We start from the raw sequence: 15,269 nt of genomic DNA on the forward strand, positions 1-15,269 counted from the left end.
AAAGGAGAGGAGGATTATTAATTGCGGTCGTCTGAAGTGTAGGACGGCAATGTGTTGTTGTGGGCTTGTCTTAGGTCGTATGCAAACATAACAGGTTAACGATTGTCTAACAAGCTAGCTAACCAGTCTAAGCCTAAACGGCAGAACGTGGAAGTGACCGACGAACTTCAACCATCCGGAAATCAGAGATCTTCGCGAGGCGGCTTTACTGAAGAAAGCGACGGGACAAATCTTCGATCGAGCAATTTAATGTTGGGGACAAACGGTTTTTGGGCAATTTCACGATTGAGAGGCGGAGAATTCGGATCGAGTTCCAGTCAACCGAGAGCCTCAAACATTGGCCAATTGTGCTTTTTTTGTTGTCTATACCCTTCCCACAATGTAAGTTAGGAGTTCAAGATATGTACCCAACTAGCTACTGTAGATAGATAACTAGTAATTATTTGAACGGGTACAACCTTGCCCCTTATAAAGGGCAAGACATGATAACTTTAGGAACTGGTAACTAGTGTTGACATTATTGGTGTGACGTGGACGATCTTGCTTTACATACGGTCCATAAGTGGAAGACAAACTTGTGAACAAAGTGTCCCATTTGAGCAGACCAAGAAAGCAGAAATAACTAGTCAGAGCCATTCATAGATGTTTCTCTTTTACGTTTTGATGTAATGAAAATGAGCTGAGGCATGTTTTGGTCAGTTCTGTCTTTTGCCAAATCCAATATGGAGGGGAATATGTAAGGTGCTTCGTCTTGAAACATAAATTACCATCCTTTCTAGAAAAGCTCTTAGGTTGTGGTGGTTATGCATTCTCTGTTAGGCAATACTAACTTGTAAGTCATGAGGGGATTCAAATCTAGCTATTTTCCCAGTCTGATATTTTTGACCTACGGCCGTTTTCTTATCCTTTAACATCAGCTTACCTGTTAACCTGCCGAACACGCCTGTACAGGCTTTCTGCTGTTGATGGACATCACCAATGTGTGTTTATACTAAAGATATTCAACTGCTCTTGACGAAAATGGCAGGCCAGTAAAAGTATAGTAAACATCAAGCTGTTGTTGCGTATAGATGGGTTAGCTGACAATGTCTCAAGTGGTTGACGCTTCAATGGGGCAGAAGTCRGATGTTGTGATTCTGGATGGCCAGATGGCTACCAACAATGACAAGAAACTGCCATGTGGGGAATTGTGACTACTGTCATCCAATTTCATCTTGTTCTTGAGACCATGTCTTGTGTTTAGGTGTTTTAACTGATTCCATGTTAACTGAAAATTTCTAGCTAACCAAGAACTGTAACAATGTATTTGAGATCACAGGTGCTGATTTTGCAAAAAATGTTTAAATGAAAGTTGAAGAAATATAGTTTACATGTTGTCAACAATCTAAGCCAACCCGTATGTTTTGCCCCATAGTTGCGCAGGCTTTGGTTGTTGCTAAACAACCAACCTGTCTATATAGTACATATTGCGAAGCAGTTAACTGGGGGAACTGGTGTTGCAGTTTGTTGGCCTCATAAGAACTGTATTAGTTGTGACCATTGTGGTAGACTGGAAGTGCGCTGGTCGGTAGATTTCACACCAATCCCACCTTCAATTTTATTTGATGAAAATGTCTGATGGAAGAAGTGTTAATGTGAATACGCTCTACCTCTTTTTTTTATAGCGGACGTTGAACCAGTTGTTGCCACCATGGAGGTCGCAGAAACTGCAGGTATGTATTAGAGGTCGACCGATTATGATTTTTCAATACCGATACAGATTATTGGAGGACAAAAAAAGCCGATACCGATTAATCGTCCGATTTATATTTAAAAAAAAATGTATATATATCATACACACACACAAACACATTTTTGTAATAATGACAACTGCAACAATACTGAATGAACAATGAACACTTTTATTTTAACTTAATTAATACATACATACACACACACACACACACAGCTCTGAAGTGACAATGATACTGAAGTCTGCTTAGGAGACAAATACTCTCAACTGTTTGAATAAAAATGAGTTTAAGTTACCTGTGATGAATGTTGAAACAAAAAATGTCATTTCTATGTGCAGGAAATCCTATTTTATAATGGGCATGGTAAGAATTGACGACCAAAGTGCGAGTCTTATTCCATGACACCTTCTAGCAAAATCTGAAAAGCGGTTCCTTCATTTATTCCTAGGATATTTTTAGATTCACTAAAATAAGGTCTGTGTTTCGTGTAGGCTTACACACCTTGCCAATTTTAATAACTGTGTAGATATCCATAGGACAAGGTAACTCTGATCAATATTGGCTAAATATAAGCGAAGATCATTTTTTTGTAGAGGATTTATGAAAATATGTTGACAAACGTTACCTTATCTAGTGAGTTTACACAGGTATCAAAACGTCGGGCGGTTTAAACCTGCACGAAACACAGACCTTATTTGAAGTAGATCAAGACATTCTCTATGGAAGACATGAACGGTAAAATAACGAAGGAACCCCTGTCAAGTTCAGCCGCAAGTTTTACAGGATTACAACGCGTCGACTATTTCTCTCTAAACCATATACCTTTGACTAATCCAGAAACTATCACCTCGAAAACAAACCGTTTATTCGTTCCGTATTTTATCTAACGGGTGGCATCCATGAGTCTAAATATTCCTGTTACTTGCACAACCTTCAATGTGTCAATAATTGCGTAAAATTCTGGCAAATTAGTTCGCAAAGAGCCAGCGGCCCAAACTGTTGCATATACCCTGACTCTGCGTGCATGAACGCAAGATAAATGACACAATTTCACCTGGTTAATATTGCCTGCTAACCTGGGTTTCTTTTGCTAAATATGCAGGTTTAAAAATACACTGCTCAAAAAAATAGGGAACACTTAAACAACACAATGTAACTCCAAGTCAATCACACTTCTGTGCAATCAAACTGTCCACTTAGGAAGCAACACTGATTGACAATACATTTCACATGCTGTTGTGCAAATGGATAGACAAGGGGTGGAAATTATAGGCAATTAGCAAGACACCCCAATAAAGTAGTGGTTCTGCATGGTGGTGACCACAGACCACTTCTCAGTTCCTATGCTTCCTGGCTGATGTTTTGGTGCGGTGTTTCACTCAGTGGTAGCATGAGCGGAGTCTACAACCACACAAGTGGCTCAGGTAGTGCAGCTCATCCAGGATGGCACATCAATGCGAGCTGTGGCAAGAAAGTTTGCTGTGTCTGTCAGCGTTGTCCAGAGCATGAGGCGCTACCAGGAGACAGGCCAGTACACCAGGAGATGTGGAGGAGGCCGTAGGAGGGCAACAACCCAGCAGCAGGACCGCTACCTCCGCTTTGTGGAAGGAGGAGCACTGCCAGAGCCCTGCAAAATGACTTCCAGCATCTGCACTACCTGAGCCACTTGTGTGGTTTGGACTCCGTCTCATGCTACCACTAGAGTGAAAGCATACCAGCATTCAAAAGTGACCAAAACATCAGCCGGAAGCATAGGAACTGAGAAGTGGTCTGTGGTCACCACCTGCAGAACCACTCCTTTATTGGGGGTGTCTTGCTAATTGCCTATAATTTCCACCTTTTGTCTATTCCATTTGCACAACAGCATGTGAAATTTATTGTCAATCGTGTTGCTTCCTAAGTGGACAGTTTGATTTCACAGAAGTGTGATTGACTTGGGTCATTTGTGTTGTTTAAGTGTTCGATTTTTTTGAGCAGTGTATATACTTGTGTATTGATTTTAAGAAAGGCATTGATGTTTATGTTTAGTACATATTGGAGCAATGACAGTCATTGATTGATTGTTTTTTATAAGAAGTTTAATGCTAGCTAGCAATTTACCTTAGCTTACTGCATTCATGGCACAGGCAGGCTCCTCGTGGAGTGCAATGTTATCAGTGTTAGAGCATTGGACTAGTTAACTGTAAGGTTGCAAGATTGGATCCCCCGCGCTGACAAGGTAAAAATCTGTCGTGGCCGTCATTGAAAATAGAATGTGTTAACTGATTTGCCTAGTTAAATAAAGATTAAATAAATGTGTAAAAAAGAAATGGCGCCCAAAATACCGTTTTCCGATTGTTAGGAAAACTTGAAATCGGCCATTCCGATTAATCGGTCGACCTCTAGTATGTATACGTGTGTGTTTTACACCTGTGGTCATTTTGCTCTGTTCAGCATTATCCATGAATAGCTTAGCTAGCCTCACAATCTATGGCCCAGCCTCTGGCCTCTAACAAAGTCCTCCGTAAATCCAGTCAATCCACTGTTCAACGTCCACCAAGCAACTGTCACTGGTATGAATCACTAATTGATGCTTGTGGCCTCAGTCTTCTCAATTAGCAGTCACAAAGTTCTGACATGTGTTCTAGAAGCTGTACAGATACATTTTTTGTGCACATTCATTGTTGCCATGGAAGCGTTCTGTATGTCATCTATTTTTGACCGCTGTGTGTCCCTTCTAGTCTAATTATGTGTAGATGACTGCCAATTGACTAGCTAATGTCTTGTTACATTATTTAGACAAGAACCCAACCTCTCTATTATAAGTACAAATTAAGGTGTGTTGTATGCTAGTGAATTCTGTGAGGGTGCTGTACTGTGTCATAATAAACAGATTGATGCTGGCTCGCTTTGGTGCAGACAAAGACCAAACTTGATGTCTGGTGTGGCAACTTGGTGCCTTATTCCATTTAGTGGCTGCAGTTCCTAATTTTCTGCGAAACTGAAGTTTTGGACTAAAGAGAGATTTCTGCGCATGTGCAGGATCCGTGGGTGCTTTCCCCTCCGAGTCCTTTGAGCTACTGCTCAGTGCTTGCTCACTCCGTGACTCTGCTGCCACTTGTTCGAAAGAAACGCTGTTCTTGTCTGTTGTAACAGTAATCAAAGCGAACATAAGCACGACGCAACGGGCAATTTCTTTTTCATGGGGGGTTGTTATTTAGGCAAGCTGTATGTATACAGCCTATCAACAAAGCAAGACTCAGACAGGCAGTCAATAATACGGGTGTAAGGTACAAACATTCGTACTGAGCCGTTTGGTACAGGGACCTTGGTTCATTCGCACTGTGAACCTGAATGAATACATAAATACTCAAATCAAAATGCTAGGCCTGTGCTGCGTTGTATGCCTCAAGTAAGTCAAAGTTGGGAAGAAAAAAATTGGGCTATCCCGTTAGCGTCCCACATATCCTAGAGAAGTTAACGTCCAACTTGGCCAAAATCCAGGAAAAAAAGTAGCGCGCCAAATTCAAATGTATTACTATAAAAAATAATTTTTCGTGAAAGACACCAAATTAAAGCTACGCATGTTGTGAATCCAGCCAACATGTCTGTTTTCAAAAAGGATTTACGGGGAACACAGCCATTTTCCCAGCAAAAGATAGTAGTCACACATAGCAGAAATAGAGATAATATTACTCACTAACCTTTGATAATCTTCATCGGATGACACTCGTAGGACATCATGTTACACAATACATTTGTTTTGTTCGATAATGTGCATATTTATATCCACAAATCTTGGGTTTACATTGGCGCCATGTTCAGAAATGCCTCCAAAAATCCGGAGTAATTGCAGAGAGCCATGTCAAATAACAGAAATACTCAAACTTTGATGAAAGATACATGTTTTCACAGAATTAAAGATACACTTGTTCTTAATGCAACCGCTGTGTCAGATAAAAAATAAATAAAATTACGTAAAAAGCACACCATGCAATAATCTGAGACGGTGCTCAGATTTAAACACATTTCTCCGCCATGTTGGAGTCAACAGAAATACGAAATTACATCATAAATATTCCTTACCTTTGATTATCTCCATCAGAATGCAGTGCCAGGAATCCTAGTTGTTTTGTTCGATAATGTCCATTACTTATGTCCAATTAGCTACTTTTGCTAGCATGTGTGTACACGTGTCCAAACGCTCGCGCAGATGCAGGCAAACGGCGGCCGTAAACCTCAAAAAGTTATATTACAAGTCGAATAAACTGGTCAAACTTAGTAGAGAATCAATCTTCAGTATGTTGTTATCATTTATATCCAATAACGTTCCAACCGGAGCATTTCTTCATGTCTGTATAAGTAATGAACGCATGGCGATATCATGAGGAATGCGCGTGACCAACAACTGGCAATCTGCCAGACCACTGACTCAAACGCCTCCCATCCGGTCCCACAGCATAAGCTTCATTCCACGTTCTACAGACTGTTGACATCTAGTGGAAGGCGTATGAAGTGCAAACAGATCCATATATTACAGGGAATTGAATAGGCGATGACTTAACAACGACCAGTCTCAGAATTCTCACTTCCTGTTTGGATTTTTTCTCATGTTTTTGCCTGCCATATGAGTTCTTGTTATACTCAGACATCATTCAAACAGTTTTAGAAACTTCAGAGTGTTTTCTATCCAATAGTAATAATAATATGCTATATTAGCATCTGGGACAGATTAGGAGGCAGTTCACTATGGGCACGCAATTCATCCAAAAGTGAAAATGCTGCCCCATATATCAAAGAAGTTAACAACTTGAGCTTATGCGCACATTGTAATCAAAACTCAAATCTTATTTGGCGCATTTCAATCTGTTCTTTTGTGAGGCGCAGCCGGGAACTAGTTCTGTACGATTGTGGGTGGTGTGTTTGAAAAACCAGGACGATTCTCCGTTGTTTAAATCTCCAGTTTGGAAACCTTTTTGCTTCCCAGAAGATTACAGCGGCAATGAACAGAGTATGTCACCACTGATCAACAAAAATGCATTTTCAACTGCCAGCCTCGAACATGACACATTTAAGCCGACTTCACCTCAGTGGCGCAAGATGGAAATGCAAAACAATAACTGTTCCCCTCTGCATTCAAGCAACCCTTTCCAGCTGATTCTGCCACATAAATTACAAGAGCGATAGCTATGTTTTTAGCTGCAGATATTTGCGCCCATTCTCATTTGTTGAGAAGAATAGGGGTTTCATCACCTCGTGAAAGTGCTCAAGCCACGTTATGGAACTTTGCCCTCTCGCACCTGTTTCAGCAAACAGGTGTTAGTCCCCCCTCTATGTAAGCAAGCTAAAGAGGAAATTGTCAATTAATTGACCAATGCACCCTGTGTTGCACTTACTACAGATGGATGGACCACCAGGGCTACAGAGCTACTTCACTGTGACAGCCCATCACTTTACCCTGGAGTGGGTAATGAGAACTACTGTGCTACAGACGCGCCTCACTCGAGTCACACGTGCGCATATTTTTCTTTGTAAGAAAACATTATAGCATAGGCCTACACAATGTCTGAGTCATGTTTACATATTGATTTTACACACATATTGCACTTTTATTTTATTGTTGTTGATGGGTAGTCGTGTTTTCATTTAAGAAAATACAAAGTGTTGGTATTCCTGATTGTGCTCATCAGGTATTATGACTCATGATCATAAATGGAATTGGTAACTGTTGGCATTTCATTTTCCGCTTTACCGAACCATGACCCAAAAACTGCTATACCCACCTAAGTGGGTTTGGTGAACCGTTAGAACCCTTGTCAACAGCGTTGGCTATTGGGAGGCAGAGTTCTTTATCAGTAAATATGTCGGCATAAATCAAAAGATTATCACAAAACTGATTGTTTTGCGCCAATGCAAAATGCAGACTTACATCTTGCTTGTGCTACAGCAATATCTGTTAGAACAGACAGAGCCTTCATATATATTTTTGGAATGTTCGTTTCAATCAGCTTTCCAGAACTGAGGCAGATAGACGGGCTACATGTCAATCAAATTGGTTGAGGGTTCAGTAAAGTGTGAGTAAAGCATAGTTTGTTTCACTTTTGTATATTATCCACTTCACTTGCTTTGGCAATGTTAACATATGTTTCCCATGCCAATAAAGCCCATTGAATTGAGTAAAGAGAGACTTGTGCGTGTGTGTGAAATAACATGCGCAGAACATGATTCGTCTCATTCGTTTTGAGAAGTTGGCGGTGGGGCTGGAAAATCTGTATTTGTAGCCTCTGCCTATTCCATTTTCCACTTTACCCCAAAGTGTGCACTCAACCTCATGGTGAAGTATAATTAAAGTTTTACAGATGAAACGTCTGCATATACCAACCATTTGATCTCAATCAGTTTCATGGGGATTTTCATTTAGATCTTGAGTTCTACAGTTTAAGTACGTCGGATAAAAAATTGTGGCAGGCCTGATGGGAGTAAAATGTGGGGAACTTTCAAAATGTCGACAAAACTAACTACGCTAGACAATATGGGATCTTTTTGTTGGTTTAACTGAATTATATGAAATGTCTGTGGAAACACTTGTGCGCAAATATTGATATAATAACCATCATAAACTTGGAGTCAGTCGATGGCATGTTTGGTCCTCCCACTACGACTCGTTGTGAAAGCATGCGGTTTAGGCCTATTAGGCTACAGATGAAATAAGTTATGAACTTCACAGGGTGGTGAAAGTGCAAGGTGATGAGCTTGATGCTCCTTTCCTATAAATATTGAGGGTCTTATTCTGGTGACATGATGATCGATGCTTGGATGCCGTTTTGACAAATTTAAAATGATCTCGCTTTTTTGTCAATAATAATAATATCAGGTAGGCTATATGTGCTCTTTAGCCAAAATCATGCAGATAGCGCTGTTGGCTAGAGCGCGCGTACCAATTCCAGAGTTGGCACACGCTATAATACGCACATTTTTTGTGTGAGAAACCCATCAGTTGAAAATGTGAGGAAACCCATTTAACTTGAACCGCAAAGGGTATTTTTATGTGCACTCATCACGCACAGCCTTATATCTGCAACGGATACCCTTTGATGGAAACACATCTCTGGTGGGGAAATGCGCATGTTGGTTTTTATACAGATTTGAGAATGTTAGCGTGAACCTGTGGTCAATTGGATGGTAACCGAGCCAGTGAGTGAAGTTTAGAGCAGATGGTGTTAAGAAGCTGTAGCATAGCCTACCTGTGTGTTTAGTTTAAATCAAAGCACTTATTTTGAGTTTTGGACAAGAGTAACTAGGAACATTATACTAGTTATTATATTATGTAGAAGACTATCATTATGTGATCTAGCAGACATTGATTCAGCTTTGATCTAACTTTATTGAATGAGCACCATTCGTCTGAGTAGAGCAGAGACTGTGGGTAAAGTAGAGAATCCGACATGTGCAGAAGCTTTGGAACCTTTCGCTGTTGGGAAGAGGGGTCCAGAATGATCCCCAGCCACTCCATTCAATTAGTCTGACTTTTCCTGTGACTGGCAAAATGACTTCAGCCTTCCTTACTGTTGAGGTCTTACATAATTTACATTAGGCTAAAAGTTATGACTGTGCGGGATGGAAGAAAGGCTTGAAGTCCAGCCAAACAGGTCCGGGCCCAGGCTGCCTTGGAGCACTCACTGACCTCTAACCCATATTCTACTGCAAGTGTTTCCTGGTCCTGGGGAACCAAAGGGGTAGACATGCTAGTTTTTCCCCCTAGCATTGCACACCTGATTTTGCTAATCAACTAATTTAACCTTTGATTAAGTGGAATCAGGTGTGTAGTACTAAGTTAACTAAATGTGCACCGCTTTGGGTCCTCAGGACCAGGATTAAACACTACGGATTTCACTGTCTCATAGTTGGAATGATGAGCTATGCTCTCCAAGTGTCAGCATGGTCTGTCTTCACTACTACGGTCTTTAAAGCCTGTAGGGTGCTGAATGGTTACACTATTTCAGGTGTTAAATGGCTTTTTCTAGAAATCAAAAGGGAAATTGTATCAATGTTATTGGAATGAACTCTGACCTTAAGCTCTAATGTTCTGTAGATTTGGCATTCTGTAGCTTTAGCTGTAAAATCTTATGCCAGAAGTTTAGCTGTAGTAACCATTAACAAGCTTCGTAGAACAATACCCTCATGGCTAATTAATATGCTCTAACTGTACTGTATGAGTACTCTGCATCATTGCCAGCCTGTAGTGTAGCCCTAGTTAGGTTTTCCCCTTTGAATATTAAATATTATGGCAAACTAATTACATGTGTTTTATCTATCTAAACTAAAACATTTGTAGAGAAACTTAATTTACCAAATTCTTTGCTACGGTGGTAGGCTTTTTCACATCAAACCTGAGACCAGAGGAATCTATTTTCAAACATAAATCATGATTACTTATTCCACACCACTAATGCTCTGTTCGGTTTGTCACTGGTCAGCCCCGGTGGAGAACGGCGACTCTGAAATGACCACAGAGGAGACATGGGACCTGAAAGGGGTGGAGCCCAATGAGGAAGAACCAGGAGGAGGGCCTGGTGGCGACGGGGGACCAATAGTTGTTGAGGAGATTCTGGAGGAGGAAGTCCTAGAGGAGGAGGAAGACTTGCCAATCATGCCTAAAGTGGTCGCCCTCCCACCAGACGCGCCCAAGAAGGAACATGTGAACGTGGTGTTCATCGGGCATGTTGGTGAGTGGGGGCACATCTGCTGCTTTCTTCCTCTTTTTCATGGCTATTGCAGTGGTTTCACCTACTATCACTTAGGTGTGTGGGTCATCTCGGCGTTGCTCTGTTATTTCTTGGTTTCATTTGGTCCAATAAAACATGTTTATTGGCATTCCTATATAATATCCATGGTGTATAGTTGTCACTGTCACACCTGGATTGCTGATTGGGGGATCTGTCAAAGAAACAAATCTAGGGGAAACGATGCTATTGGCTTAATAGGAAACAGTGGAAAACCAGGCAATGTTTTGTATTTATTTTTCATTTAATCGGCCCTGTTACAAGGCTAGACAGCACAGGCCATTTTTATCTGCTCTCACCACTCCCTGTTGTCCCTTATCTCTCCCTAGATGCTGGCAAGTCTACCATCGGAGGACAAATCATGTGAGTATCTCTCTTTCTGTTGTGGTTATGATTCATTCAGTCCAATGGGGCTTTTAACACCTGTTGCATTTCTCACCACCCCTCCACTCTTTGCTCCTTCCCCCTCTCTCTTCATCACGCCCTCTGGTTATCCCCTTCCTCACTGATAGGTATTTAACAGGCATGGTGGAGAAGAGAACTCTGGAGAAGTATGAAAGAGAAGCCAAGGAGAAGAACAGGGAAACCTGGTKAGTTAAACTCTGCTTTTTTACCAGGGTCTACTGCAAAAGGTATATGGTATATGACTAAAGCCTGTCAGTGTAACAAGGGTTTAACCCCCTCGCTTCCTCTGTCTGCCAGGTACCTCTCCTGGGCTCTGGACACTAACCAGGAGGAGCGAGACAAGGGGAAGACTGTGGAGGTGGGCAGAGCGTACTTTGAAACTGAGAAAAAGCACTTTACCATCCTGGATGCGCCAGGCCACAAAAGCTTTGTGCCCAATATGATCGGAGGAGCGTCGCAAGCTGACCTGGCTGTGCTGGTGAGTCCATAGTGTCATGCTGTTTTTCAAGGTGGGGGGGGAAATAACTTGTGGCTGCAAATACCAAAATATCCAGTTGAGAGACAAAGWTCTCTTGAAATGGTAAATAATAAAATTATAAAAATAACGATTTGAAATTAAGAAGGGACCATGATAAATATTTGTTTACCTGATCGTAAAATACATTATTTTGAAATCTACACAAGATGTCATGGTTCCTTGAATGATTTTCAATGTGTATTTCTCCTGCCTAGGTGATCTCAGCCAGGAAGGAGAGTTTGAGACGGGCTTTGAGAAGGGTGGACAGACACGGGAGCACGCCAATGTTGGCCAAACGGCGGGGGTGAAGCATCTGATCATCCTCGTCAACAAAATGGACGACCCCACAGTGAACTGGAGCCTAGAGAGGTGCGCAGTTACCACTTAGAGCACAGAAATCACATCAGGCTACAGGAAACTGGTACTCATGAGTGCTTGCTCCAGTTTCCATAAACATGATAACACCCATTACAGACAAGATGATATAGGGATGGTCAAGCCTAGGGTGGAATCCTTTGTTGATGTACGGGTCTTTGTAGAACCTTAACGGAAATCATGCATACATTGCCATTTCAAAATTTGCTCGAGAGTTTAACATTTTATTCTCATGCATCTGAAATCCAGCTCAACCCACATTTTTTTGTTGTTTAATCCTGAAACCTCAGGTACGAAGAATGCAAGGAAAAACTAGTGCCATTTTTGAAGAAGGTTGGCTTCAACCCCAAGAAAGACATTCACTTCATGCCCTGCTCCGGCCTCACAGGAGCCAACCTCAAGGAGCCTGTTGAGTCGTGCACTTGGTATACGTGAGTATCACCAGCTTTTACACTGCTGTTCCTGGGCTGTGTTCACTAGGTACGAAACGGAAGAAAACAGTCCAAAATGGAGAGGTACTATCTGTTCTTGTCCAGTAAGAAACGCTTCTTCCTTCTCTGTTAACGAAGCCACACCAAAGGTACTATAACGTTCCAGTGTGAATGGATTGAATATTCTCCTGCCGCTACTGTCCTGACCTGTTTATCTCCTCTCTGTCTGTCTTCCAGGGGGTTACCATTCATTCCACATCTGGACAGTTTGCCAAACTTAAACAGAGTGAGCGACGGACCAGTCAGATTACCCATCGTAGACAAATACAAGGTGAAGACGACCACATTATGAAACCTTCATATTTTTATTCTATTGCCATAAATATGGCTACCAACTCATTATATTTAAGTGTTTATTTAGGTATGGTTGTCCTTTACATGACAGTATTTTGATGGTCAACAACTGTAGTGAGCCATGTCATTCATACTGCCCACATCAGCAGCTACACTGTACATGTAACATCCTATTTCCTGGTAATAAAAAGCCTATTAAACCACACTAGTTTTTAAGCCTCTCACACAACTGGAGAAGACCTTCTTCTGACTTGGGTTACTTAATCTGGCCTCTTTCTACTGTTGTTCCCCACCCTATAGGACATGGGTACTGTCATCCTGGGGAAACTGGAGTCAGGGTCCATCAGTAAAGCACAGCAGCTTGTCATGATGCCAAACAGGGTAAGACATTCTCCAGCAGCCTTCCATGGAACATCCAATGCCCATCAGAGCATTAGAGCTATAGCTAATCCTAGCTAATGTGGTGGCAAGTATCTTAAGCCAGAGTTGTTTAGTCATAGGTATTTTTTTCTCCTATTTTCCATTTCACTCTGTGCCACACGGTATCTCCCTCTGTTGTTGTTTTTTACCATAAAGGTGTTCGCTCCATCTCTTATTATGAAAGTGTGTTAATGGCTGTGTGTCCCTTCCATCCTTCCTCCTTCCATCCCTCCCTGTAGCACACAGTGGAGGTGTTGAGCCTGCTGAGTGATGACGTGGAGACAGACGATGCTTCTCCTGGAGAGAACCTGAAGCTGAGACTGAAGGGCATCGAGGAGGAGGAGATCCTGCCAGGCTTCATCCTCTGTAACGCTGAGAACCTCTGCCACTCTGGACGCACCTTTGACGCCCAGGTATGCCAGTCACCACAGATACTAAGGCGGTTGGAGTTGGACCGTAGTCCTGTCTGAATGTCGCCCTAATGGCAAACATATTGGATTTATTGGTGTTTGTTTTTACTCAGTATTGTGTTGTGTGTTCTCACAGATTGTCATCATTGAACACAAGTCCATTATCTGCCCTGGTTACAATGCTGTCCTCCACATCCACACCTGCATCGAAGAAGTGCAAATTACGGTAAAGATACTGTCATAATGCCATAACCTACAGAAGGAACCATCTTCATTTTGAATCTGCAATGTATTCCCTTTGATCTGCACCTGACGACAAATAGTGTTTTAAAGACATGCCAGTATAGTTATTGTGATGGTTCYGCTCCATATCTAGGCCTTAATCTGTCTGGTAGACAAGAAGTCGGGAGAGAAAAGTAAGACGCGACCGCGCTTTGTGAAACAGGACCAGGTGTGCATTGCCCGTCTGCGCACCGCCGGAACCATCTGCCTTGAAACCTTCAAAGACTTCCCCCAGATGGGACGGTTCACCCTACGGGATGAAGGTACGGGCCTCTGCCATCACTGGGACTGTTAGTAGGYGGCAGGTAGCCTAGCATTGRGCCAGTAAAGGAAAGGTCTCTCGGTCGAATCCCCAAGCTGWCTACTTGAAAAATGGCGATTTGCCCTTGAGCAAGGCACTTAACCCTGATTACTTATGTAAGTCGCTCTGGATAAGAGCGTCTGTTGAATGATGAAAGTGTATATGTAAAATGTTAGTAGTCCCTAAATGGCCATGCTGGAAGGAACAATGGTTTAAATGTARTCCAAACTGAAACCAAGGTTAAAGTAGGGCTGGGTGATATACTGTATTTTATGATATACCGGTATTGATGCAGGGATCAACCGGTTTGGGTTTTTACTTTACCTTCTATACCGGTATTTGAATGTTTGGTTTGTTAAATGTGATACGCCATGTGTAATGTCAATTTTTCTAGGTTACTTCGCTACTTGAGTCATCACTCTCCGCTCTTTTTCTCCATGTCACTTTCCACACACGACCTAGCCACGCCCCCTGTCACTCAAGGAGCGCATTTAATGTTCCTCAACCAGGAGACACTTGCGTTGAGTCTGCATGGTCAATGCAGCACATGTAACAATGTTGATGACAACAATGCTGTTTTCACTTTGCTTCTTAATATAAATCCACTATTAGTGTGTTTCTTACTTCAGCAAACGGCTAGTTTGACTTTTCTTAGCAAGTTGCCCTAAATCTTGTGAGACGCTAATTGTTAGCCACTAATGCTAATAGCTAGCTAGCTAATAAATGTACTGAGTAAGAGCAAACATAGCTAGCTAATACAGCCTGATAATACCAGTGGTGGTGTAGACTTAAATCAGCATGTTTGTGCAACAGTATCTTCTAAATCAAAGAGGAATATGCAAAGCAAGAATATGTTAGCTACATGAAGTAGTTAAGAGAGAACATGCAATGTAGCCAAAGCTTATAGGGTTCCCTAGGAAACACGTATCAACACTTTAGTTCTTTCCCTGTCACAATAACTCCTCCCTGGTATTTTAATTCGTTGTCATCTCAAACACTATATTCAAAGTGCCCACTATTATATTCTAACTATAGAATTAGAATAGTCATTTTTCCATGATTCAAACAGTTTTACTCTAATTCGCAGGTCATTGCAACATTTGGTTAAAAATAAGTCCTTGATTATTTTCCCATGTCGTGCAGCCCTACATGGCAGTATGGAAATTCTCAATTGAGCAGTGGTGTAAAAATACTTTCAAGTACTACTTAACTAAAAATACTTTCAAGTACTACTTAACTAAAAAATATTTTCAAGTACTACTTAACTAAAAATACTTTC

The 15,269-nt window shown here is 41.6% G+C and overlaps 1 protein-coding gene across 1 annotated transcript in view; it reads left to right on the forward strand.

Annotated features, from left to right (window-relative positions):
* The first annotated feature begins 1,489 nt into the window (after window positions 1-1,489).
* LOC112075268 (eukaryotic peptide chain release factor GTP-binding subunit ERF3A) overlaps window positions 1,490-15,269 on the forward strand; it is a 16,653-nt gene continuing 2,873 nt past the window's right edge. Inside the window, exons 1-13 of the mRNA XM_024142292.2 lie at window positions 1,490-1,563; window positions 1,665-1,712; window positions 10,190-10,438; window positions 10,825-10,858; window positions 11,008-11,085; window positions 11,198-11,389; window positions 11,643-11,786; window positions 12,083-12,223; window positions 12,461-12,554; window positions 12,878-12,958; window positions 13,237-13,410; window positions 13,544-13,633; window positions 13,784-13,952. Of these exons, the coding sequence (XP_023998060.2) occupies window positions 1,691-1,712; window positions 10,190-10,438; window positions 10,825-10,858; window positions 11,008-11,085; window positions 11,198-11,389; window positions 11,643-11,786; window positions 12,083-12,223; window positions 12,461-12,554; window positions 12,878-12,958; window positions 13,237-13,410; window positions 13,544-13,633; window positions 13,784-13,952 (1,468 nt within the window). The 5' untranslated portion in view covers window positions 1,490-1,563; window positions 1,665-1,690. The remainder of the gene's footprint in view (window positions 1,564-1,664; window positions 1,713-10,189; window positions 10,439-10,824; window positions 10,859-11,007; window positions 11,086-11,197; window positions 11,390-11,642; window positions 11,787-12,082; window positions 12,224-12,460; window positions 12,555-12,877; window positions 12,959-13,236; window positions 13,411-13,543; window positions 13,634-13,783; window positions 13,953-15,269) is intronic.

The sequence above is a fragment of the Salvelinus sp. IW2-2015 genome, unplaced genomic scaffold (assembly GCF_002910315.2).
Source record: "Salvelinus sp. IW2-2015 unplaced genomic scaffold, ASM291031v2 Un_scaffold3054, whole genome shotgun sequence".
NCBI lineage: Eukaryota > Metazoa > Chordata > Actinopteri > Salmoniformes > Salmonidae > Salvelinus > Salvelinus sp. IW2-2015.